We start from the raw sequence: 26,629 nt of genomic DNA on the forward strand, positions 1-26,629 counted from the left end.
GAAGGGTAAAGGAAAATGATTTGTTAAAGTTGCTGCATTCAGTTTTCGGTAATCAATGCACATTCGATGTCCCTTCACTGTTCTTGTAGCAATCATTTCATCCTTGTCATTTTTGATAACAGTCACTCCTCCATTCTTTGGGACAACATGCACAGGACTAACCCAAGTGCTGTCCAAGATAGGGAATATGATTCCTGCTTCCAAAAGTTTCATGATCTCTTTCTTTTCCACTTCCATCAGGTTTGGATTCAACCTCCTTTGGCATTCAATCGAATTCTTGGCATTGTCCTCAAGATTTATCTTATGCACACAGAGGTCTGGGGAGATTCCTTTTATGTCATCAAGAGAATAGCCTATAGCTTTCCTGTACTTCCTTAACTCGTTTAACAGCTTAGTAGTTTCAGCTCTACTTAAGCCAGAATTTATGATGACAGGGTAAGTTGAGTTTGGTCCAAGAAATGCATACTTGAGCCCATCAGGAAAGGGTTTTAGCTCAATTTTTGGGGCTTTGAGCTCGCTCCACGGGCCAAGGTATCTTTTGGAGAAGTTGGGATGTGATTTTCCTCATTCAGGTCCAGATAGTTCACAAGTTTCGCATAATCCTCGGCCTTATCAAGCATTTGCGCGCACCCTTTTGAAACTTCTTCGAGCAGGTTGTGATCATCATTTGTGGTGGTGAGGATGATTTTTAGAGGGTCTTCAAGAATGATTTCTTCATAAACTTCCTCAGTAATAACATCAAGCTCATCAACCCGACAGAGCCCGCCATCTAAAGTAGGTTTTTCAAGACTCTTGTTCATATCAAACTTCATAATAAAACTCCCTAGATGTAGGTCTATCTTTCTTCCGGAACATTGATTATTGCTCCTGCAGTTGATAAGAAAGGTCTACCGAGTATCAGAGGGTCCTTTGGTTCTCTTTCCAATTCAAGCACTACGAAATCAGTCGGAATACAGTTTTCTCCAATCATGACTGATACATCAATCAAGACTCCTTCTGGTTGTCTGACTGATCGATTGACAAGAATCAGTGAGATTTTTGTGGGCTGGAAAGTATGATATCCTAAGCGCTTTGCGACTGAGAGAGGCATCATGTTGATACTCGATCCCAAATCACATAGACAGCGTTCAAAAGTCATATTCCTGATTGTGCAAGAGAGTACAAAATTTCCCGGATCTTCTTTCTTCTGGGGGACATGGTTTTGTAAGATGGAACTACATTCATGAGTTATCATCATAACGCCTTCTTCTAATGCTAGAGAATTTGTTAGAATGCCCTTCATGTATTTCCTAAGAGCAGATATCATTGCACAAGCTTCAATGAAAGGTAATCTCATATTTAACTGCTCGATTATCTCTTTCAGCTTAGCCCTTTCTTTCTCCTTCTTTGGTCCTTTCAAAGCTCGTGGTTATGGTGGTTTGGGCTTGTAGACACGAGTAAGAGGAGGAGGTATAGGTTCTTCTTCAACAATTTCTTGAGGGGCGTTTTCCTTCTCCTTATATCTTTCTTTCCCAACTGCTGCCTCTCCTTCTTTATTAGCCGAAACTTCTCCTTTTTCTCCTTCTTCAAAATCTTTTGGATATTCTGGTTCCTTGTAAGTCAAACCACTCCTGAGGGTTATTGCTTTTAAGTTATCAGAGGTCTCCAATTCATTTATTCTTCCAGAAAAAGGTTCATCAAGATCATTAACAGAAGAATCTGTCTCCTTTGATTCATCACTAATCTGAAGAAGAAAAAGGGTGGAGAGCTTGTTAATAGCATCCTCATGCTTCTTTGATTGACTCTCCATCTCCTTTTTGATTCTTTCAACCTCTTTTTCTAGTTCTTCAATCCTGGAAAAAGGATAATAAGGAGGAAGTGTGGAATTGGGTTGATCAGATTGGGTTTGCTTGAAAGAAGGTTGAAAAGGGGGTTGGAAATCAGGCTGGCCGCGGTCAAAATGCTCTGACCCGCGGTGAAACTCCTCTTGGCTGCGGCCAAATGCTTCCCACCCGCGGTGGAGGTTGGTTTTGCCGCGGTTGAAAGGCTTCCACCCCTGGTGGGGTTGATTTTTCTCAGCCTCTTCAATCTGATAGACATCGGCAGTTTGCATCATCTCCTGAGTTTGGAAATTTCTCTCTACCCCAAGGTCGTTCATGTTTTCGACGCAGGGTTTGTTATGTTTGCTTCTATCATCAGAGTTATGAATCGAACCAATCGCACTAAGGATCTTCCGGATGTCTTCCCTAATCTGATCTAGACATTCTTTACTAACAGGTGGTTCTTTTTCCTCGATCTTAGAACATCTAAATTGGGTTAGAAGTCTCCTATTTCTGATACTCCCAGCTAGATTAGTGATATAGGCGTGAGCCTCATCTACAGTTCTAGTGGAAAAGTCTCCATTGCTAGAGGTATCAAAAGAAAACTTCAGTTCTTCATTAACTCCATGGTAGAAGATGGTAATCAGGCGCTCCTCGGAGAAACCATGGTGTGGGCAATCTCTTTGGTAATCTCTGAATCTTTCCTAGGCGTCATAGAGGTCTTCTGTGTCCTCCTGCTGAAATTTTTGGGTCTTGTCCCTTAAGAGACTGGGACGATCTCTAGTGTAAAAGTGACTTAAGAAAACCACTCTACACTCTTTCCACGTCTTTAAAGACGCAGGTGGCAAAGTTTTAAGCCATTTACTAGCTCTACCAGTTAGAGAGAATGGAAAAAGGGCACACATATGGTAATCGGTATTTTTCATTATGGTTGAACACAGCTCTTCAAAATTTTCAATATGATATATTGGGTGTTCAGTAGAAAAACCGTTATACTTTTTGATATAGCTAATGTATTGTACCTTAGCCTCAGAGTCGCCATCCTTAGGTAATGGTGGTCGAATTGCTCGCCTATCTGCGAACAGTTTGTGTGTATCACATTCTCCATTCAGCTGTTCTCCCTTCCTGGCACACTCTGGTTCTCCAATCGATTCATTTCCATCATTGATTGGGTCATTAAGCTCATCATCTGATGGATCACCATCTAGAAAAGGATCCTCTTCAGCGAGAGGATCAAGGATGTGTTCCTGACCCCTCATCGAAAAAGTACCTGAAAAATCAAAGAAAAACAAAAATTAGGAAAAGTTCTACCGAATTAAGCTGAGATTCGCAACGAAAGAAATTAAAATCCCTAAATATCTACAAGTGCACAGATGTGCGTCGTAGTATTTAGGGGTCGAACCACAGAGATTTTGAGCTTTCAGTACGAATCAATCAAAATTTAAGACTAGCAGAACAAGCAATTGGGGGTTTTTGGTTTTGGTGTCACTAATCTAAATGCAAATCGAAAATAAAAAGGGTTGTAAAACAATAGGAACAAATCGCTGGGTCTAAAGGATTTTCGCAGAGGTTCATGAACTGATCAAAAGATAAACTAGGCCTGGGCATAATAACCGGACCCGTAAACCCGTCCCAGAACCGACCCGACAGACCCGATTTTAATCGGTTTCAGATATGCTATAATGACTCGATGGATCCTAAAGCTTGGGCCCGTGGGTACTGGTTCGGATCCGGGTAATATCCGAAACCCGATGGTATACCCGAGATCCAAATGTTATACAGTTTTTTTCCAATTTTGTTTTGCAGAAAGTTTATAGTTTTGTTGCGATTTCGATTCGATGAAGATCGATTCCAAAAAAATTATCCTAAAATCTCCACTACCCGAATATCTCGCAACCTACTTGCCCTTATCGATTCGAATCAAATCAATCGATTCTCATTCTCGTGTTATACTTAAAAGCCCTAATCCCCAATTTCTAAACTGGAATCCCCTAAGAAGAACGTGGCATCCATCTCGCAATTTCTGTCGCCTTCATCTGAATCGTCGAGAAACAAGTCTGAGGTAAGTGAATTTAATTTTTAAGTGTCTTGATCTACATCTGTTTCTATTCTATTAATCTTTCTTATTATCTCTGAAACTAATTCCCGATATCTGTTTTAGTTGGATTTTGGAGCTTTAATATTTGATAAGTTGATCAATTGTTATGTCATATATGTTCGTATTGGTTATCTATATCAGTTCGTGTTCGTCCGACTCTGTTATATTAGTTCGTGTTTGTGTTCGTGTTCGAAGCAGAAGTTGATCAATTATTATATTAGTAGTTAATCTTTTTGCTCAATTGTTATATCACGGCTTCTTGTTTATAGTAGTTGACGATAGTGTTATATCACGACTTCTTGCTCTGTTTTTAGTGTTGTAGTTAATCTTTTGAGATTCAAATGACTAGTGATTTGCAGATGCTTTTGGTGTTCTAACTTCTAAGTACTAACTCCTAATGTTCTATATTCTTACGCAGATGGCATCTTCAGAGAACCCACCAAACAATGATGTTCCAATGAAGGAACCTTTACTTGACGATGACCTTGAAGACACAGCCGATGATGCTGAAACACCTTGTCGTCGAAATTTAGGCAAGAGGAAAGAGTCTCGAGATGCTGGTTCCCATTCAACAAAGAAGACAAGGTCGAAGATGTGGGAACACTACACCAGGCAGAAGAACAATTACGATAAATGTAATTGTAATTACTGTGGTCGCGAGATGTCTTGTCCAACCAAGTCAGGGACTTCTAGTCTGAAGAAGCATATCGTCTTCTGTTGCAAAGCATACAGAGCTTGGAAAGCTGCGAACAAGGACAATAACCAGACTGTGTTATCTCCTACAGGTGAAGATGGGATGTTGGGTTTAGGTAAAGTATCTGAACTTGTTTTTAGGGAAGCTTCACATGAGATGCTGGTTTTAGGGGAGTTGCCATTAGCTTTTATAGAGAGTGTAGCTTGGAAGCACTTCACATCTAAGTGTAAACTGTACACTCCTCATTCCCGAAGAACAGCAACAAGGGACATTGTGGATATGTATGTATTTCGGAAAGAAAAAATGAAGAAGATTCTTGGGGACAACAAGCAGAGATTGTCGCTGACCACAGATATATGGACTGCTCCATATACTAGTGCTAGTTACATGGTGGTTACAGCACATTTTGTTGATGCTTTTTGGAGATTAAGGAAGATGATCATAGGATTCAAAAATGTCTCGGATCATAAAGGATCAACCATTTGTAAGGTTCTGCTGGAGGTTTTGGCTGAGTGGGAAATAAAGAGAGTGTTTACCATCACCGTGGACAATGCCACAGCAAACAGCTCGGCAATGAAGAGATTCAGGGAATCGTTTATGCAACAGGGAGAAGATGCATTGGTTCTTAACGGTTCATACCTACATCTAAGGGGTGCAACACACATTTTGAACCTTATTGTCAAGGATTGATTGGCAGAAGAAGATAATAGCATTGTTGCTATTAGGAATGCAATTCATTATGTCAGGTCTTCTACAAACAGAGTTAAGTCTTTTGAGTTTAGAGTAGAGACAGGAAAGATGACTAGAGGAAGCTTACCTCTAGATGTGAAGACCAGATGGAATTCGACTTGTCTCATGCTGGAACAGGCTTTAAAGTTCAGGTTGGCTTTTGAGAGGATGCAGGCTGAAGACAAACCTTACGGTGACCATTTTCTGGAACAAGTTGAAGGGAACAAGAGGATTGGTCCACCAAGTTTAAGCGATTGGGATGCAGTTGACAGGTTGGTTCAATTTCTTGTCATTTTCTACAAATCTACATTGATTCTCTCTGCTTCTACATCTGTGGCTGCACACAAAGTGTATAATGAGATTCACTATTACTTCAAACATTAAGGAGATTAGTACTTCTCAAGTAGCTGAGCAAACCTTGAAGGATAGAGCCTTAGCGATGATTTGAAAATTAGAGAAGTATTGGGATCCGTTTAGAGAGAAGACTGAAATGAATAGGCTTGTGATAGTGGCTAGTGTTTTTGATCAACGGAAGAAGATGAAGTTTGCTCAGCTATGTTTTGATTCTCTTTATGGGAAGGATAGTGTTGCGGGTAAACGCTTATATGATTCCATAGAGACAATTCTGAAGGATTTATTTGCTGAGTACAATAGCTTAGTGGACAGAAGCAGTTCTAGTGGGTCACATGGACCATCATCTTCTCAGTCCCAGGGAACATTTTCTATGTCGCAAGAGCAACTCGGAAGTGACGTCTTTGAAAGAAGTGTTCTCAGTCATGGAGTTGGGTATAAACGAATGGACATCATTTATGATGAACTTGTCGAAGAAGCAGGAGTTGGTGACTCAGCAAATGAGTTAGAGATATATTTGAAAGAGGCTGTTGATAAACCAAAGCTGATGAAGGGTACAGAGTATGATATCTTGGGTTGGTGGATGAGAAATAGTGGCAAGTTCCCGGTTCTTTCAATGATTGCGAAAGATATACTTGCAATGCAAGTGTCATTCGTCGCTTCTGAATCCGCATTTAGCACAAGTGGAAGAGTGTTAAGCCCATACAGAAGCTGTTTAACACACTACATGGTCGAAGTGTTGATGTGTACTGAACAGTGGTTAAAAAGTGAAATTCATATCAATGAAAGAGGAGTGTCAACTTGTGAACAAATGCTTGCCCATGTGGAGCTTGAAGATGAACTCATGAGAAGTAAGTTAATTCCTTTTTAACATCTCTTTGATTTGTTTTTTACTTATCTTGTTTTCTAACCTTTAGTTCTTTTTTTTTTTATTAGAAAACGACCCTGAATTCAATATGCAAAGAAGCTGAGCTGTTGAGACTTGAGACTTGAGATTGTGAACGTGGAACTGATGAGTACAAGGTAATGTTTGTGAACTAATGTTTGTGACTTTGTGAACTAATGTTTGTGACTTTCTGAGTTTGTGTGTTCGTGATTTAAGAACAATTTTTAACTGATTTGCATCTCTGTATTTTTATCATGTTCCAGGTACCAAAGCTTCAAGGTTCAAGTTCAAGCTCAGGTCTTCAAGTTCATGTCTTCGTGTCTTCAGTTTCATTGTTTTATTTTATGTTTCATGCACTTGTGTTTTAGGAATTCTAATGTTTCAGTTCAGACTTTCGTGTTTTCTAGTTTCGACTATTGTCATTTGTCATTTCAATTTTTTCACAATGTTTAAATCTTCAGCACTTTACGTTATGGTGGTTTGCAATTTGGTTTTTTATGACATTTCAGTTTTTTGTTGCTAATTTTAGTTTTTTTTTTGCTAATTTCGGTTAATTTTGGTTTCGGGTCCAACAAAAGAACCGAACCGAACCGTAATTCAGGTGTATTAGACAGATTTCGGTTTTAAATTTAAACACCCGAACCGATCCGTAATTAGTAGGAACCGAGCCGAAACCGGACCGAAAGTATTCGGTTCTCAAATGGGTCCAAATTACAAAAACCGAAAGAACCGAACCCGGCCGGTTCTAACCCGGAACCGACCCGTCGAACCGAATGCCCAGACCTAAGATAAACAAATCAAGAAAGGAAGTTAACTAGTGAGGCTCCCAAACTAGAATAGACACATGTAAGATTAGCCAACTCTCGTCACCCTAATCATCTAATCACTCAACACAGAAATTAACTCTCGCTCTCATGCTGCAAATAAGATCATGCATTAATAACAGAATTCATCTACGCTCGCGACTCTCTGTAGGTAGCTTTCGTCTCCTACAGCGATATCGCTCGGTCACTTCTAGGTCTGGTAATTCGATACATCACTCTCGTGGCTCCAATTACTGAGATCAATTTCTAAGCGGTTAGCAACAGAAACAACATAGGGAACAAGAATGAACGAAGGGCTCCTAGAAGACTTTGAACCCTAAATCGAATAAAGCATAAGATCAAGACATGAAATTGCCTTTGAAAAATCTCTTAAAACCCAACTGGTAAATTACTCAGACATAGCTGAGTTCAACATCACAAAAGTGTTTAGAATTGCAGAGAATTGAAATAGACAAAGTTTAGAAATGAAGAACAGGTTGAAGAAGGAGGGCCGATGGTGCCCCTCTTGGTGGCTCCTCTTTTGGGGAGCTTCTCTTCTAGGGTTCCTGGTGAAAAAATGTGGCACACCCTTCTAAACGACTTAAAAGGGGTTTATATAGTGTCTTGAGTCCTCGGGAACGCCTAGGACTTGCAGGAATAATGACGGGAGTGACTTGGGCTTTAATATGGGCTTCTGAGGCTTGGAATTGAGCTCTCCGCGGTCTAAACTTTTGCACCCCCGGCGGATGACGTTTTGGCCGCAGGATGATGATTCGCCTTCAGTGTATCGACCATATCTGGAGATCTAACCGTTGGATTGCTTTGATTCCACTTGTATTAGAAATCTGGGTCTCCTATATGTTGTGTCAAAATTTGGGGATGATCAGACGGTGGGAAGACCTCCGTTTTCTACCAAACTTCCGATGGTCTGAATTTATCCAAAGTTATGCTTTTTGCTCCCAAGTGCATTCCTTTTGTCAAAATAACCTGAAAACTCTTTTGAGATTCTAAAACATGGAAATCACTTAAAAAACTTTAAACCTGAGTGAAAACATCTGCATAAGATATTAAAAGTGATCCATAAAAGTGGTCAAAATCAGGTGTTATCAACTCCCCCAGACTTAAACCTTTGTTTATCCTCAAACAAAACCAAAGATCTGAACCTGGAAAAGAGGTTTGAAAATCGCAGCAACTAACAAAATCTCAGAGATCATGCTTCTAAACTAGAGTTAGTCATTATGCTCAAATCAAGGATAGTCTAGAAAATTCTCACCAAAGTACAGGCATAACTAGTCCATTGATCCGTCATGCGAAAATCCTATAATATTGTCAAAATGTTTACATTTATCAGTTTTTACTGATACATTATGATATTAAACGATTTTCAATATTATTTTTTGATGGTTATTTTTTCTTTATTTCTTGGTTATTGTTGATTGTGGTGAGATATTTTGACTTAAAATAGTGGATAAAGAGGATATATGTAACAATAGAAACATGCGAATGATTTTGATTGTTAAAAATTATTTAATTATCTATATGATTATATTATGGCAGGTTGGATTGATTGAAATCAGAGACGATGATAAAGATAATAACAACATTATTGTTGTTAATGCTGATGATAGTGTCGCTATTGCTGGCGATGGTGCAAATGATCCTTTAAACTCAAAAATTTTGAAGGATGACGAAAAATTATCCCTTGAACTTACTCTTGGTCTCAAGTCTTAATAGAACTTGGGTTTCTATACTTTTTAAGCTTGCTTACCTTTTATGTAATGCTATTTTCCCATATAATAAGATATAAAAAATGAACAATATATATTAAGATGGTGGTTGTTTTTATAAGATGTTACTTGGTGATCTTTCATCTATTATTTGAGTGGAAGATTAATTTATAAATATATATATATATATATATATATTTCCAATAAATATATTATTTATTTTTCTTTTATAATGTCTTTTATGTTTATAAGTTTTAAACTACCACTTTAGATAATGGAAGCCTTTTAGTCGAGTGGTCGACTAATGGTTAATTAATGGTTTTACATCCGGAGGTCTGAGGTTTGATTCCCAAAAGATGTGATTTATGCAGATTATTATGGAGGTATACTTATAAGGAAATTATCAGCGTGATGCAATGAGAGTCGTTTGTTGTGATCCCGGTCTGCGTGGATTCTTGTGGAGTGAATATATTGTCAGTTGTAAAACTATCATTATGATAGTGATAACATATTATGAAAAAGTCCAGTATTAGCTATTCTTATTTTTTTTTTAAATCACCAAGAAAGCAAAATTGGTATGAAAAAAAAATATATATGTATTACATATGAAAATTTAGGATTTTGTATTTTTATCATTTAGAAATGATTATATTTATGAAATATGGTATTTATACTATTTTAATTTTTTGTTATTAGAATAAAATTAAATTGGTTTGGAAAGAATAGTATAATGTATAGAATTTAATTTATTTATATAATTTGGCTCAAAATGATGATAATAAGCTAAAATTTTAGGATTTAAGGTATAACTTTGTTATTGTTGTCAATAAACAACATGTAATGCATATGTTTAAATTGGATGATGATACAATAATCACACTAGTGCAAACCATTAAGTTATACATATCCTAGTTCGGAAATATATTAATTTTGGGTTAATTTTGACTTTTTATAAAATAGTTTGCCAGCATATATAGTTTTATTTTCTAGAAACAAATCTGGTAGTATTAATTGAATTTTAAGTTTTATGGTACATATTATCACCACTAGAAAAAAATGGTGTTAAATAATATTTTTATTTAAAAGTGTAATTTTAATTTTCTTAATAAAACATCAAAATCACAAGTCACAAGAAAGATATTTACTAGAATTAAATATTTTTATTTATGTTAATTTTGGTAACTATATCTTCTAAAAAATTCTATAAATATTTTAGAACCGAAAAAATAATCGGTACATCATAAAAAAAGCATCGCATAACAAAAACGATGAAAAGAGAGATTGTTAGACCTTACAGTAAGTCAATAGTGCCGCGACTGAGATGGACCACTGATCTTTATCGCTATTTTGTCCATGCTGTTGAACAACTCGGTGGCGAAAAGAGTAAGAAAACTTTTTTTTTCCTGTTTTTTAGTACAACAAATGCAATTTCTCAGTTTTTACAAAATTGATAAGCTCTTTTTTATTTTTTTTACCAGTTGTGTTATTTTTTCTCACCTTTAAAAATTTCAACTATAGTAGAATTATTCTTTATATCATTTAAGAAAAAAAATTCTTTGTATAAAAGTCTATCTTATGATTATTCTTAATATTGAAGGAGCAACCCCTAAAAAGATTTTGAATTCAATGGGTGTGAAAACACTCACAATATCGCATGTGAAAAGCCATCTCCAGGTACTTATATATATATATATAAATTTTATTAACCAGATATGTATCACTATCTATTCAAAGATTTATAGTGTGATAATTTAGATTTTTACCTAGTGTATATGTAATCAAATGTATATGTTTATTTCAATAGGTGTATAGAAAAATAAACTTTGTTGGCTTTGCATAAACTTGTTGTATAAATATCTTTGCACTAAAAATATATTGCACAGTCTAAATATATATGTATCCATTAAATATATGCACGTGCAATTCTACAGAAAAAAAAAGAGAATGATACGGCAAATGAGGTGGCGACAAACTCAACAATACCTTCAGATCTTTGAACGTCTTCGAGATGCAACCAAGTTTATGCAAAGCCAACAAAGGTTCATGCCATAATTAATTAATGCTAGTTCATGAATTCATTTAATTGGTTGCTGTAGAATCAAAATGATTAACTTTGTTTTTAATTTTTTGTAGGCTACAATGCAGTAGTAATGAAAAGATAACCACATTTCTGAAATTAAACAACAAAAATATGGATATATCTTGCAAGTCTCTCTTTCAATCTTTCAAAGTAAATTTTCTTTTCTTTTGCACATATATATTCCGAATTTATCCAAAATGATATTTTGCTCCAAAATGCACACCTTTTGCCTTAATTACCTGAAAAGAGTCTTGGAACTACAAATACTAGAAAAATATATTTAAAATACTTAAAAGAAATAAAAAAACATTTGAAAAGTATTTAAAATCGAGCCATAAAAGTGGTCAAAATACGGTGTTATCAACTCCTCTAGACTTAAAACTTTGTTTGTCCTCAAACAAAGCAAGATCTAAGCCTAGAAAAAGCCTCTAACAGAAATCATTGGGAATTCCAAATTCTAAGAAACCATACTCCTAGACCATAATCAATCATAATGCATCTATTGGATGTAGCCTAGAAAATTCTCACCAAAATACAAGCATAACTAGTCCGTTGATCCGTCATGCAAAAATCTACACACTTAGATCTAACTTCCAGTCAACTAGCTCTTTATATTCATTAAGTGTATAGTGAATTCTCTTAAAAGACAGCATTCAGGGTAGACGGACCACCGATCTAACATGCTAATATTAAGAGACAGCTAAAAAACCCATATACTGACGGAAACATTGTTTTCTTCCAAACCAATTTAATTTTATACTAATAACAAAAAATTGCAATAGTAGAGATACCATATTTCATAAATATAATCATTTCTAAATGACAAAAATACAAAACCCTATATATATTATTCATACCATTTTTGCTTTCTTGGATTAAAAAAAAAAAAAAAAGAATAGCTAATATTGGACTTTTTCATAATATGTTATCACTATTATAATGACAATATTACAACTGACAATCTATAGATTCCAAAAGAATCCACGCAGACCGGGACCACAACAAACGACTTTCCTTGGACGACGCTGATAATTTCCTTATAAGTTTGCCTCCATAATAATCTGCATAAATCACATCTTTTGGGAATCAAACCTCAGACCTCCGGATGTAGAAACATTAATTAACCAGTAGTCGACCACTCGACTAAAAAGCTTCCATTATCTAAAGTTGTAGTTTAAAGCTTATAAACATAAAAAAAACCTTATAAAAGAAAAATAAATAATATATTTTATTGAAAATAGATTTCTATTTATAAATTTATCTTTCACCCAAATAATAGATTGTAGATCACCAAGTAACATCTTAGAAAAACAACTACCATCTTAATATATATTGTTCATTTTTTATAATATCTCATTATATGGGACAATAACATTACATAAAAGGTAAGCAAACTTAAAAAAGATAGAAACCCAAGTTTTCTTAGTACTTGAGACCAAGAGTAAGTTCAAGGGACAATTTTTCGTCATCTTTCAAAACTTTTGAGTTTAAAGGATCATTCGCACCATCACCAGCAGTAGCGACATCATCATCAGCATTAACAGCAATATTGTTGTTATTATCTTTCTCATCGTCTCTGATTTCAATTAGTCCAACCTGCCATTGTATAATCATATAGATAATTAAATAGTTCTTAACATTTAAAAAAAAAATATATATATATATATATATATATATTATTCATACCATAAATAAATCAAATTTTAAAACAAAAACTTCTAAATCATAGCTTATGCATTTGCTTATATTTTAATGTGTATCAAGTTATACATGTAGTTTGTTTGGGATTGAATACTCTTAGTGAACACTATAAAAGGAACATTTATATAATTCGATATTGAATGTGTAGAAAAACCTAAAAGGACATAGATATTCTAATTTGGAATGCACCAAGCGAAACGCATTTCTTATCGATACATGTAACACATGAATATTTTTGTAGCAAATAACCAGACACAAACTCAAAAATTAACACACTATACCACCATTTTAACCAGAACTTAAATTAGATAATTGATTTCACAAAGTTATTTAAAAGTCTAAGGGTCAAAGTAATAATTTTATTCCCTACACTTCAAGACTAGGCCTATTTCGATATGAATATATATAAATATTTAAGCAATAATTTAAATTGTAAGAACAAAATGATATTTTCCAAAAACAATTATATTTGAATAGATTTTTTTACATTGTATTTCTTATTAGCAATACATAAATACATGTATCTATCATTCATGTAGGAAAAACAATATTCAGTGAAAAATATACTGGCATATCTGAAATTATGAACATTAGATTATTTTAGGTAGTTTCTTCATTTAGTCAATTAATTGATAGATACATATATATATATATTGGTAATAGCAAATGCAATGTAAAAAAATCTTTTCAAATATAATTGTTACAAAAAGAGATATACCAGTATATATTGCTATTTAAAGAGATATGCCACTATATTTTTCACTGAGTGTAAAAACAAAATGCTATTTTTCAAAAACAAAGAGATTTGAATAGATTTTGTTACATTCTATTTCTATGAGCAATACATAAATACATCTATCTATCAATGAATTGACCAAATGAATAATCAACCTAAAATAATAAAATGTTCATAATTCCAGATATGTCAGTATATCTTTCACAAAATATATTTTTTCATACTAAATTTTCAATATTATTAAAAGAGAAAATGTTGTTGATATTGATCTAGTAATATGTTTCTACTATTTTTTGTAAAATTAAAAAAAAATTTTTAATAAGATTAAAATATAATAAAATATAATAAAATTTTGTAACGAAATTATATTTTATTAATAGTAAATTAAAAAAAATAATTTAACTATGCAATAGATTTGATAAATGTATAACTAGTTCTTTTTTTCAAAATTATATAGACTTTTGGTAATTTAATTGATTTTTGATTAATCAAATTAATTTATTTATTTCTGGAAATTTTTGATCTAAGAAAACAAGATTTTTAACTTAAGTATAATATATACTCAGATTTATTACCAAGTGTGATCTTATAATCTGACAACTACAACACAAGCTGGAAAAAAAATATTCTCTCATGTTTTCCAATTTTGAAGCTATTTTCAACTTCCATTCCCTAAACTACATTTTTATCATTTCAAAAATATCAACTATTTTTATATTTTTAGACTCCTATAATTTAAGTTATGAAAAAAAATCACTCTTCAAAATGGCTATTTTATGTTTCTAACCTAGATATAATATATAAATTCAAAACATTAGATTTTTAACTATGAACTTAAGAGAATAATATTTATAATGCTTTAGTTTGTGGTCACTTTACAAGTCAAAATAAATCTCATTCAAAGTTTCCAGTAAAGAAAACAAATTCCAGAAATATATTAAAAAGAAACTTTGACCCATTTACTAAACCAAATCTTAGATATTATCTCAAATATCTACAAATATTTTTTAACATTAATGTACAATTTTTACTAATGTCATCTTGTTTATATAAGTGACTAAGATAGAAAAACTAATTAAATAGATTCATAAATGTATTACTTATAATTATTATTTTATTTTTTATTTTTCTTTCTATCTATTAAATAATAATACCTATAATAAGACAAATCTTTGTACCCCCCTTTCCACCATTACTGTAGAACACAACTCATCCATGATTTTAGTTCACAACTAACAAACATACAAAAAAAGAGAAACATTTTAAAAAAAAGTCCATCATGACGAGGAAGAAGGTGAAGCTTGCTTTCATTGAAAACAACTCGTCCAGGAAAGCAACCTTTCAAAAAAGAAAGAAAGGCATTCTGAAGAAAGTGAAGGAAATCTCGACTCTATGTGGTGTCACTGCCTGTGTCATCATCTACAGTCCCTATACGTCCAATCCAGATGTCTGGCCATCGACTTCTGATGTGCGAAGGGTAGTTTCGGATTTCCAGACGTTGCCGGAGATGGACCAACAAAAAAAAATGGTGGACCAAGAGACCTTTCTCAGACAGAGGATCGCCAAATTGTCTGAGAATCTGAGGGGGCTGGAGAAGGATAACAGGGAGCAAGAGATGATTGAAGTCATGTTCCAATGTTGGGATGGAAGCCTGGAGAGGTTCCATCTCAATATTTTGGATCTCAATGACTTAGGTTATGTGATTGGACAATATCAAAAAGATATTAATCGCAAGATCGAGATTTTGGAGAGTTCTAGTATGGAGATGGGTGAATCTTCTAATACTGCTGTCACTGCGACTATGGCTCATTCTTTTGAAGGCATTGGATCTTTGGCAGTTGCTTCGGCTACAACTGCTCCAGCCGCTCCAGCTGCTACGATTCATGAGGTTTATTCTTCCTCCTTATCCGCTGCTGCCGCAACTTTTTTTACCTCTATACAGCAACAGCAACATCATCATCAACATCAACAATTTCGTCATCCTGCCACTCCACATGTTGGATTCTATGAGCAAACTCGAAATATGAACCTGAATCAAATTCATAGTCGGATCCAGCAACAACCTTTTCTGGAGATGATGAACCATCCTGACCAAATGAGTGATGCATATGAGCATATGGATAACCGCCACAACCCCAACCTCCACAACCCCTTCCACCACCAGCAGCACCAGCAACAACAGCAAATCCCCAGTGATTCCTCTACTGCTCTGACCACAGTCAGCTCAAGCAGTATCATCCATGTTACCAGTCCAAATCCTACCAATAATACATGGTTCCATTAGGGTTTCAAGAATGGACGTTCACATTTTAATAAGCAAAAAAATAAAATTATTCTCAAGTGCTTTTGCAATTAATTTTTTTTTGTAGCTGTTTTTAATATTGTTGTGGTTTTATTTTGCTATCTGAATGATTATGATTTTCCATTTTATAGATTTGTGATGTGTTATTTTTATTTAAATAATATATGATTTCGTTAGCATTTTGAGAATAAACGTTCACAGTCTAATAAGTAAAATAAAAACTATTCTAAAGTGCAAAATACATTTTATTTTCTTTTAGTTTAAGTTTACCTAAGATATTGGAGTTAGAATCTAGGGTAATGGTGATTACATAATATATTACCAATTTTGGTACTAAGTTTTACATAAAATTTCAAAATGAATTTTCTAATCAAATGTCTAATTTATATTTTAGCTAAAAATATTTGGAATGTCATTAACGCAGGTGATCACTATTTAAATGTATCTAATTTATCGTATATATGAATTTTGTATATTTAAAATATATATTTTTTAATCTAAAAGAAATGTGGATTAGGGTTTATTCTATTTTTAATAGCTCCTTAACAGTAAACATTTAGCTCCTAGTTTATGTGTTTAACTGTATCTTCTTATGATGAAAACTCTAAAATCTAATAGGATCCTTTGGGACATCGTAAAAAACTTTACAAGGGATGGTTGTTTCCAATCATATTTGGCTACGGGTGGACCAGCATGGCTTCATGAGAGATTATATCGAGAAACATGTGCCACAAGATATTTAAGATTGAGAAACTCGGAAGTGGAAGCATGTTGGAACCATTGGAAACTGATGCTTTATTTATATGGTTGCTTTTTTCTCTGTTTTTGTTTTACGAGATTTTTTGTTCTTTGATTTTTGATTAATTATATTCCAACGTGAAAAAAATCTATGTAAAATATGTTGAAACATTGTTTTCTTAGAAAAAATTTTCTTGTAAAAAAATTGAGAATTATAAAAGTTTTTTGGATATTTTGTTTCATTGTTCATGGATTTTATTCTCTGCTTATATCTGCATTTTTGGATGTAAGAAGATATTTTTTATCTCCTGGTTCAGGAAATAATATATATTTTTTTTTATGAATTTTGTTGTTTCATATATGTATTATAGTTCTCTAGATGGATGAGGTAAATAAAAATTCATAGTCTTTCTCAACTCTCTAGCTGCGCAAGAAACAAGTAATTAATTTTCATGAAAATATATCAATGTGTACAAATTATAGATAAATATATGTATCTGTTTGTGTTGGGTATGCTTATTAATAATTAATAAAAATACATTAGCAAACTGTGTCCATATGTTTCTTTTAACATCATATATTATGAAGTATCATAGTGTCTATATAACTGATTATATTTCTTTTACAGAAGTCCATATTCATATGAAATAACATGTTGAAGAGAGATTGAGAACATATACAGTTCTATAGATCAATATATACAAATGTACAGATCGAATACTTTTATAGAATATAACATGCTAGCTTTTTATTTTATTTTTGTAACCAAACATGCTAGCTAATTTATCTATGCTTTTAAAGAACCCCAAATTTTCCTAAATAAAGCCTTAAACATAAAATATGTGGTTACTGAATAAAGTCTCATTAATCAAATATGTGGTTACTGAGTCTATATTATAACTACATAATGTTATCTTGCAATGATTCAACATTCAAAATAGTCAGATCTGCTATATCAGAACTGTACTCTTATCTTGTTTGAGTTGCATTAAAGCATTGATCTATATTGACTCACTAAAACCATGAAGATTGTGAGAATGGCCAATATAGAATTTTAGATATATATATATATTCATGTATAATCACCAATAAAGTTGATAATATTTTTTTGACACATATAGAGAGTATCTTCAGTTTGTATATGTGCATATCCATAATTATCATATGTATAGATTGGCTACTTAAACAAGAACAGTGACTTATGAAATATGTTAGTGATATATCTATCTATAGATATTAAAAAGTTATAATGAATTAGTCTCAAGTTTAATTGTTTAGTTTGAAAATCTTACAGCAACAGAAAAAAATTAAACTTGATAAATAAATTAAATCTATGTTGTATAAGGGAACTTCTGTTTTATTTCCCTTTTTTAAGTCTCAAAATATACCTTGATAAATCTTTATGGTTAAAAACATATCTATACGAAAGTAATATCATAATCGCTAAAATATTATCTAAGATATAATAGGATAAGTAACCCATTGAATGAAATAAATCGAATTTTAAAACAAAAACTTCTAAATCATAGCTTATCATTTGCTTGTTTTAATGTGTATCAAGTTATACATGTTTGTTTGGGATTGAATACTCTTATTGAACACTATAAAAGGAACATTTATATAATTCAATATTGAATGTGTAGAAAAACCTAAAAGGATATAGATATTCTAATTTGGAATGCGCCAAGCCAAATGCATTTCTTATCGATACATGTAACACATGAATATTTTTGTAGCAAATAACCAGACGAAAACTCAAAAATTAACACACTATACCACCATTTTAACCAGAACTTAATTAGATAATTGGGTTCACAAAGTTATTTAAAAGTATAAGGGTCAAAGTAATAATTTTATTCCCTTCACTTCAAGACCAGGCCTATTTCGATATGAACATATATAAATACTTAAGAAATAATTTAAATTGTAAGAACAAAATGATATTTTCCAAAAACAATTATATTTGAATAGATTTTGTTACATTGTATTTCTTATTAGCAATACATAAATACATGTATCTATATTCATGTAAGAAAAAAATATTCAGTGAAAGATATACTGACATATCTGAAATTATGAACATTATATTATTTTAGGTAGTTTCTCCATTTAGTCAATTAATTGATAGATACATGTATTTATGTATTGCTAATAACAAATGCAATGTAACAAAATCTATTCAAATATAATTATTACAAAAAGAGATATACCAGTATATATTGCTATTTAAAGAGATATATCAGTATATCTTTAACTGAGTGTAAAAACAAAATGCTATTTTTCAAAAACAAAGAGATTTTAATAGATTTTGTTACATTGTATTTCTATGAGCAATACATAAATACGTCTATCTATCAATGAATTGACAAATGGAATAATCAACCTAAAATAATAAAATGTTCATAATTCCAGATATGTCAGTATTTCTTTCACAAAATATTATTTTTTCATACTAATTTTTAAATATTATTAAAAGAGAGAATATTGTCGATATTGATCTAGTAATATGTTCTACTATTTTTTGTAAAATTAAAAAAAAATTATATTTTTAACAAGATTAAAATATAATAAAATTTTGTTTCGAAACTATTTTATTAATAATAAATTAAAAATAATTTAACTATGCAATAGTTTGATAAATGTACAACTAGTTTTTTTTTTCAAAATTATATAAACTTTTGGTAAAATATTTGATTTTTGATTAATCAAATTATTCTATTTTTTTCTGGAAATTTTTGATCTAAGAAAACAAGATTTTTGACTTAATATACTCAGATTTATTACCAAGTGTGATCTTATAATCTGACAACTACAACACAAGCTGGAAAAAAAATATTCTCTCATGTTTTCTAATTTTGAAGCTATTTTTCAACTTTCATTCCCTAAACTACATTTTTATCATTTAAAAAATATCAACTATTTTTATATCTTTAGACTCCTATAATTTAAGTTATGAAAAAAATCACTCTTCAAAATGGCTATTTTATGTTTCTAACCTAGATATAATATATAAATTCAAAACATTAGATTTTTAACTATGAACTTAAGAGAATAATATTTATAATGCTTTAGTTTGTGGTCACTTTACAAGTCAAAATAAATCACATTCAAAGTTTCCAGTAAAGAAAACTAATTCCCTAAATATATTAAAAAGAAACTTGACCCATTTACTAAACCAAATCTTAGATATTATCTCAAATATCTACAAATAATTTTTTTTTAACATTAATGTACAATTTTTACTAATGTCATCTTGTTTATATAAGTGACTAAGATAGAAAAAATAATTAAATAGATTCATAACTGTATTAGTTATAATTATTATTTTATTTTTTATTTTTCTCCCTATCTATAAAATAATAATATCTATAATAAAGGAGAACAAATCTTTGTACCCCCCTTTCCACCATTACTATATAACACAACTCATCCATGATTTTAGTTCACAACTAACACAAAACAAATAAACATACAAAAAAAGAGAAACATTTTTTTCAACAACTCCATCATGACGAGGAAGAAGGTGAAGCTTGCTTTCATTGAAAATAACTCGTCCAGGAAAGCAACCTATCAAAAAAGAAAGAAAGGCATTCTGAAGAAAGTGAAGGAAATCTCGACTCTATGTGATGTCACTGCCTGTGCCATCATCTACAGTCCCTATACGTCCAATCCAGATGTCTGGCCATCGACTTCTGGTGTGCGAAGGGTAGTTTCGGATTTCCAGACGTTGCCGGAGATGGACCAACAAAAAAAAATGGTGGACCAAGAGACCTTTCTCAGACAGAGGATCGCCAAATTGTCTGAGAATCTGAGGGGGCTGGAGAAGGATAACAGGGAGCAAGAGATGATTGAAGTCATGTTCCAATGTTGGGATGGAAGCCTGGAGAGGTTCCATCTCAATATTTTGGATCTCAATGACTTAGGTTATGTGATTGGACAATATCAAAAAGATATTAATCGCAAGATCGAGATTTTGGAGAGTTCTAGTATGGAGATGGGTGAATCTTCTAATACTGCTGTCACTGCGACTATGGCTCATTCTTTTGAAGGCATTGGATCTTTGGCAGTTGCTTCGGCTACAACTGCTCCAGCCGCTCCAGCTGCTACGATTCATGAGGTTTATTCTTCCTCCTTATCCGCTGCTGCCGCAACTTTTTTTAACTCTATTCAGCAACAGCAACAGCATCATCAACATCAACAATTTCGTCATCCTGCCACTCCACATGTTGGATTCTATGAGCAAACTCGAAATATGAACCTGAATCAAATTCATAGTCGGATCCAGCAACAACCTTTTATGGAGATGATACACCGTCCTGACCAAATGAGTGATGCATATGAGCATATGGATAACCGCCACAACGCCAACCTCCACAACCCCTTCCACCACCAGCAACAACAGCAAATCCCCTCTACTGCTCTGACCACAGTCAGCTCAAGCAGTATCATCCATGTTACCAGTCCAAATCCTACCAATAATACATGGTTCCATTAGGGTTTAAAGAATGGACGTTCACATTTTAATAAGCAAAAAATAAAATTATTCTCAAGTGCTTTTGCAATTAATTTTTTTTTGTAGCTGTTTTTAATATTGTTGTGGTTTTATTTTACTATCTGAATGATTATGATTTTTCATTTTATGGATTTGTGATGTGTCATTTTTATTTAAATAATATATGATTTCGTTAGCATTTTGAGAATAAACGTTCACAGTCTGATAAGTAAAATAAAAAACTATTCTAAAGTGCAAAATACATTTTATTTTCTTTTAGTTTAAGTTTACCTAAGATATTGGAGTTAGAATCTAGGGTAATGGTGATTACATAATATATTACCAAATTTGGTACTAAGTTTTACATAAAATTTCAAAATGAATTTTCAAATCAAATGTCTAATTTATATTTTAGCTAAAAATATTTGGAATGTCATTAACGCAGGTGATCACTATTTAAATGTATGTAATTTATCGTATATATGAATATTGTATATTTAAAATATATATTTTTAATATATAAGAAATGTAGATTAAGGTTTATTCTAGTTTTAATAGCTCCTTAACAGCAAACATTTAGCTCCTAGTTTATGTGTTTAACTGTATCTTCTTATGATGAAAACTCTAAAATCTAATAGGATCCTTTGGGACATCGTAAAAAACTTTACAAGGGATGGTTGTTTCCAATCATATTTGGCTACGGTGGACCAGCATGGCTTCATGAGAGATTATATCGAGAAGCATGTGCCACAAGATATTTAAGATTGAGAAACTCGGAAGTGGAAGCATGTTGGAACCATTGGAAACTGATGCTTTATTTATATGGTTGCTTTTTTCTCTGTTTTTGTTTTACGAGATTTTTTGTTCTTTGGTTTTTGATTAATTATATTCCAACGTGAAAAAAATCTATGTAAAATATGTTGAAACATTGTTTTCTTAGAAAAAAATTTCTTGTAAAAAAATTGAGAATTATAAAAGTTTTTTTGATATTTTGTTTCATTGTTCATGGATTTTATTCTCTGCTTATATCTGCATTTTTGGATGTAAGAAGATATTTTTTATCTCCTTGTTCAGGAAATAATATATATTTTTTTTATGAATTTTGTTGTTTCATATATGTATTATAGTTCTCTAGATGGATGAGGTAAATAAAAATTCATAGTCTTTCTCAACTCTCTAGCTGCGCAAGAAACAAGTAATTAATTTTCATGAAAATATATCAATGTGTACAAATTATAGATAAATATATGTATCTGTTTGTGTTGGGTATGTTTATTAATAATTAATAAAAATACATTAGCAAACTGTGTCCATATGTTTCTTTTAACATCATATATTATGAAGTATCATAGTGTCTATATAACTGATTATATTTCTTTTACAGAAGTCCATATTCATAATGAAATAACATGTTGAAGAGAGATGAAGAATATATACAGTTCTATAGATCAATATACAGATCGATATAATTTTAAAGAATATAACATGCTAGCTTTTTATTTTATTTTTGTAACCAAACATGCTAGCTAATTTATCTATGCTTTTAAAGAACTCCAAATTTTCCTAAATAAAGTCTTATTCATAAAATATGTGGTTACTGAATAAAATCTCATTAATCAAATATGTGGTTACTGAGTCTATATTATAACTACATAATGTTCTCTTGCAATGATTCAACACTTAAACTAGTCAGATCTGCTATATCAGAACTGTACTCTTATCATGTTTGAGTTGCATTAAAGCATTGATCTATATTGACTCACTAAAACCATGAAGAATGTGAGAATGGCCAATATAGAATTTTAGATATATATATTCATGTATAATCACCAATAAAGTTGATAATATTTTTTTGACACATATAGAGAGTATCTTCAGTTTGTATATGTGCATATCCATAATTATCATATGTATAGATTGGCTACTTAAACAAGAACAGTGACTTATGAAATATGTTAGTGATATATCTATCTATAGATATAAAAAAATTATAATGAATTATTCTCAAGTTTAATTGTTTAGTTTGAAAATCTTACAACAACAGAAAAAAATTAAACTTGATAAATAAATTAAATATATGATGTATAAGGGAACTTCTGTTTTATTTCCCTTTTTTAAGTCTCAAAATATACCTTGATAAATCTTTAGGGTTAAAAACATATCTATACAAAAGTAATATCATAATCCCTAAAATATTATCTAAGATATAATAGGATAAGTAACCCATTGAATGAAATAAATCGAATTTTAAAACAAAAACTTCTAAATCATAGCTTATCATTTGCTTATTTTAATGTGTATCAAGTTATACATGTAGTTTGTTTGGGATTGAATACTCTTATTAAACACTATAAAAGGAACATTTATATAATTCAATATTGAATGTGTAGAAAAACCTAAAAGGATATAGATATTCTAATTTGGAATGCGCCAAGCCAAACGCATTTCTTATCGATACATGTAACATATGAATATTTTTGTAGCAAATAACCAGACAAAAACTCAAAAATTAACACACTATACCACCATTTTAACCAGAACTTAATTAGATAATTGGGTTCACAAAGTTATTTAAAAGTATAAGGGTCAAAGTAATAATTTTATTCCCTTCACTTCAAGACCAGGCCTATTTCGATATGAACATATATAAAGATTTAAGAAATAATTTAAATTGTAAGAACAAAATGATATTTTCCAAAAACATTTATATTGGAATAGATTTTGTTACATTGTATTTCTTATTAGCAATACATAAATACATGTATCTATATTCATGTAAGAAAAAAATATTCAGTGAAAGATATACTGACATATCTGAAATTATGAACATTATATTATTTTAGGTAGTTTCTCCATTTAGTCAATTAATTGATAGATACATGTATTTATGTATTGCTAATAACAAATGCAATGTAACAAAATCTATTCAAATATAATTGTTACAAAAAGAGATATACCAGTATATATTGCTATATAAGGAGATATATCAGTATATCTTTAACTGAGTGTAAAAACAAAATGCTATTTTTCAAAAACAAAGAGATTTGAATAGATTTTGTTACATTGTATTTCTATGAGCAATACATAAATACGTCTATCTATCAATGAATTGACCAAATGAATAATCAACCTAAAATAATAAAATGTGCATAATTCCAGATATGTCAGTCTTTCTTTCACAAAATATATTTTTTTCATACTAATTTTTCAATATTATTAAAAGAGAAAATGTTGTCGATATTGATCTAGTAATATGTTTCTACTATTTTTTGTAAAATTAAAAAAATATATATATATTTTTAACAAGATTAAAATATAATAAAATTTTGTTTCGAAACTATTTTATTAATAATAAATTAAAAATAATTTAACTATGCAATAGTTTGATAAATTTACAACTAGTTTTTGTTTTTCGAAATTATATAAACTTTTGGTAAACTAATTGATTTTTGATTAATCAAATTATTCTATTTTTTTCTGGAAATTTTTGATCTAAGAAAACAAGATTTTTGACTTAATATACTCAGATTTATTACCAAGTGTGATCTTATAATCTGACAACTACAACAGAAGCTGGAAAAAAAATATTCTCTCATGTTTTCTAATTTTGAAGCTATTTTCAACTTTCATTCCCTAAACTACATTTTTATCATTTAAAAATATCAACTATTTTATATCTTTAGACTCCTATAATTTAAGTTATGAAAAAAATCACTCTTCAAAATGGCTATTTTATGTTTCTAACCTAGATATAATATATAAATTCAAAACATTAGATTTTTAACTATGAACTTAAGAGAATAATATTTATAATGCTTTAGTTTGTGGTCACTTTACAAGTCAAAATAAATCACAGTCAAAGTTTCCAGTAAAGAAAACTAATTCCCTAAATATATTAAAAAGAAACTTGACCCATTTACTAAACCAAATCTTAGATATTATCTCAAATATCTACAAATATTTTTTTTTTAACATTAATGTACAATTTTTACTAATGTCATCTTGTTTATATAAGTGACTAAGATAGAAAAAATTATTAAATAGATTCATAACTGTATTAGTTATAATTATTATTTTATTTTTTATTTTTCTCCCTATCTATAAAATAATAATATCTATAATAAAGGAGAACAAATCTTTGTACCCCCCTTTCCACCATTACTATATAACACAACTCATCCATGATTTTAGTTCACAACTAACACAAAACAAATAAACATACAAAAAAAGAGAAACATTTTTTTTTAAAAAGTCCATGACGAGGAAGAAGGTGAAGCTTGCTTTCATTGAAAATAACTCGTCCAGGAAAGCAACCTTTCAAAAAAGAAAGAAAGGCATTCTGAAGAAAGTGAAGGAAATCTCGACTCTATGTGGTGTCACTGCCTGTGCCATCATCTACAGTCCCTATACGTCCAATCCAGATGTCTGGCCATCGACTTCTAGTGTGCGAAGGGTAGTTTCGGATTTCCAGACGTTGCCGGAGATGGACCAACAAAAAAAAATGGTGGACCAAGTGACCTTTCTCAGACAGAGGATCGCCAAATTGTCTGAGAATCTGAGGAGGCTGGAGAAGGATAACAGGGAGCAAGAGATGATTGAAGTCATGTTCCAATGTTGGGATGGAAGCCTGGAGAGGTTTCATCTCAATATTTTGGATCTCAATGACTTAGGTTATGTGATTGGACAATATCAAAAAGATATTAATCGCAAGATCGAGATTTTGGAGAGTTCTAGTATGGAGATGGGTGAATCTTCTAATACTGCTGTCACTGCGGCTATGACTCATTCTTTTGAAGGCATTGGATCTTTGGCAGTTGCTTCGGCTACAACTGCTCCAGCCGCTACGATTCATGAGGTTTATTCTTCCTCCTCATCCGCTGCTGCCGCAACTTTTTTTAACTCTATTCAGCAACAACAACATCAACAATTTTGTCATCCTGCCACTCCACATGTTGGATTCTATGAGCAAACTCGAAATATGAACCTGAATCAAATTCATAGTCGGATCCAGCAACAACCTTTTATGGAGATGATACACCATCCTGACCAAATGAGTGATGCATATGAGCATATGGATAACCGCCACTACCCCAACCTCCACAACCCCTTCCACCACCAGCAACAACAGCAAATCCCCTCTACTGCTCTGACCACAGTCAGCTCAAGCAGTATCATCCATGTTACCAGTCCAAATCCTACCAATAATACATGGTTCCATTAGGGTTTAAAGAATGGACGTTCACATTTTAATAAGCAAAAAATAAAATTATTCTCAAGTGCTTTTGCAATTAATTTTTTTTTGTAGCTGTTTTTAATATTGTTGTGGTTTTATTTTACTATCTGAATGATTATGATTTTTCATTTTATGGATTTGTGATGTGTCATTTTTATTTAAATAATATATGATTTTGTTAGCATTTTGAGAATAAACGTTCACAGTCTGATAAGTAAAATAAAAAACTATTCTAAAGTGCAAAATACATTTTATTTTCT

At 31.6% G+C, this 26,629-nt stretch overlaps 3 protein-coding genes and 1 pseudogene across 3 annotated transcripts; all 4 read left to right on the forward strand.

Moving 5' to 3' along the window:
* The first annotated feature begins 2,459 nt into the window (after positions 1 to 2,459).
* LOC112087160 lies at positions 2,460 to 2,553 on the forward strand (annotated as a pseudogene).
* A 12,330-nt stretch (positions 2,554 to 14,883) lies between these two features.
* On the forward strand, positions 14,884 to 15,888 carry LOC18008673 (agamous-like MADS-box protein AGL80). The gene has a single exon (XM_006391316.1). The coding sequence runs from the start codon at positions 14,884 to 14,886 to the stop codon at positions 15,886 to 15,888; it is 1,005 nt and encodes a 334-aa protein (XP_006391378.1).
* A 4,264-nt stretch (positions 15,889 to 20,152) lies between these two features.
* On the forward strand, positions 20,153 to 21,139 carry LOC18008289 (agamous-like MADS-box protein AGL80). The gene has a single exon (XM_006391317.1). It carries the CDS (start codon positions 20,153 to 20,155, stop codon positions 21,137 to 21,139), a length of 987 nt encoding a protein of 328 aa, XP_006391379.1.
* A 4,252-nt stretch (positions 21,140 to 25,391) lies between these two features.
* On the forward strand, positions 25,392 to 26,357 carry LOC18008523 (agamous-like MADS-box protein AGL80). Its single transcript, XM_006391318.1, has one exon. The coding sequence runs from the start codon at positions 25,392 to 25,394 to the stop codon at positions 26,355 to 26,357; it is 966 nt and encodes a 321-aa protein (XP_006391380.1).
* Positions 26,358 to 26,629: the final 272 nt, after the last annotated feature.

The sequence above is a fragment of the Eutrema salsugineum genome, unplaced genomic scaffold (genome assembly GCF_000478725.1).
Source record: "Eutrema salsugineum unplaced genomic scaffold, Eutsalg1_0 scaffold_9, whole genome shotgun sequence".
Classification (NCBI taxonomy): Eukaryota; Viridiplantae; Streptophyta; class Magnoliopsida; order Brassicales; family Brassicaceae; genus Eutrema; species Eutrema salsugineum.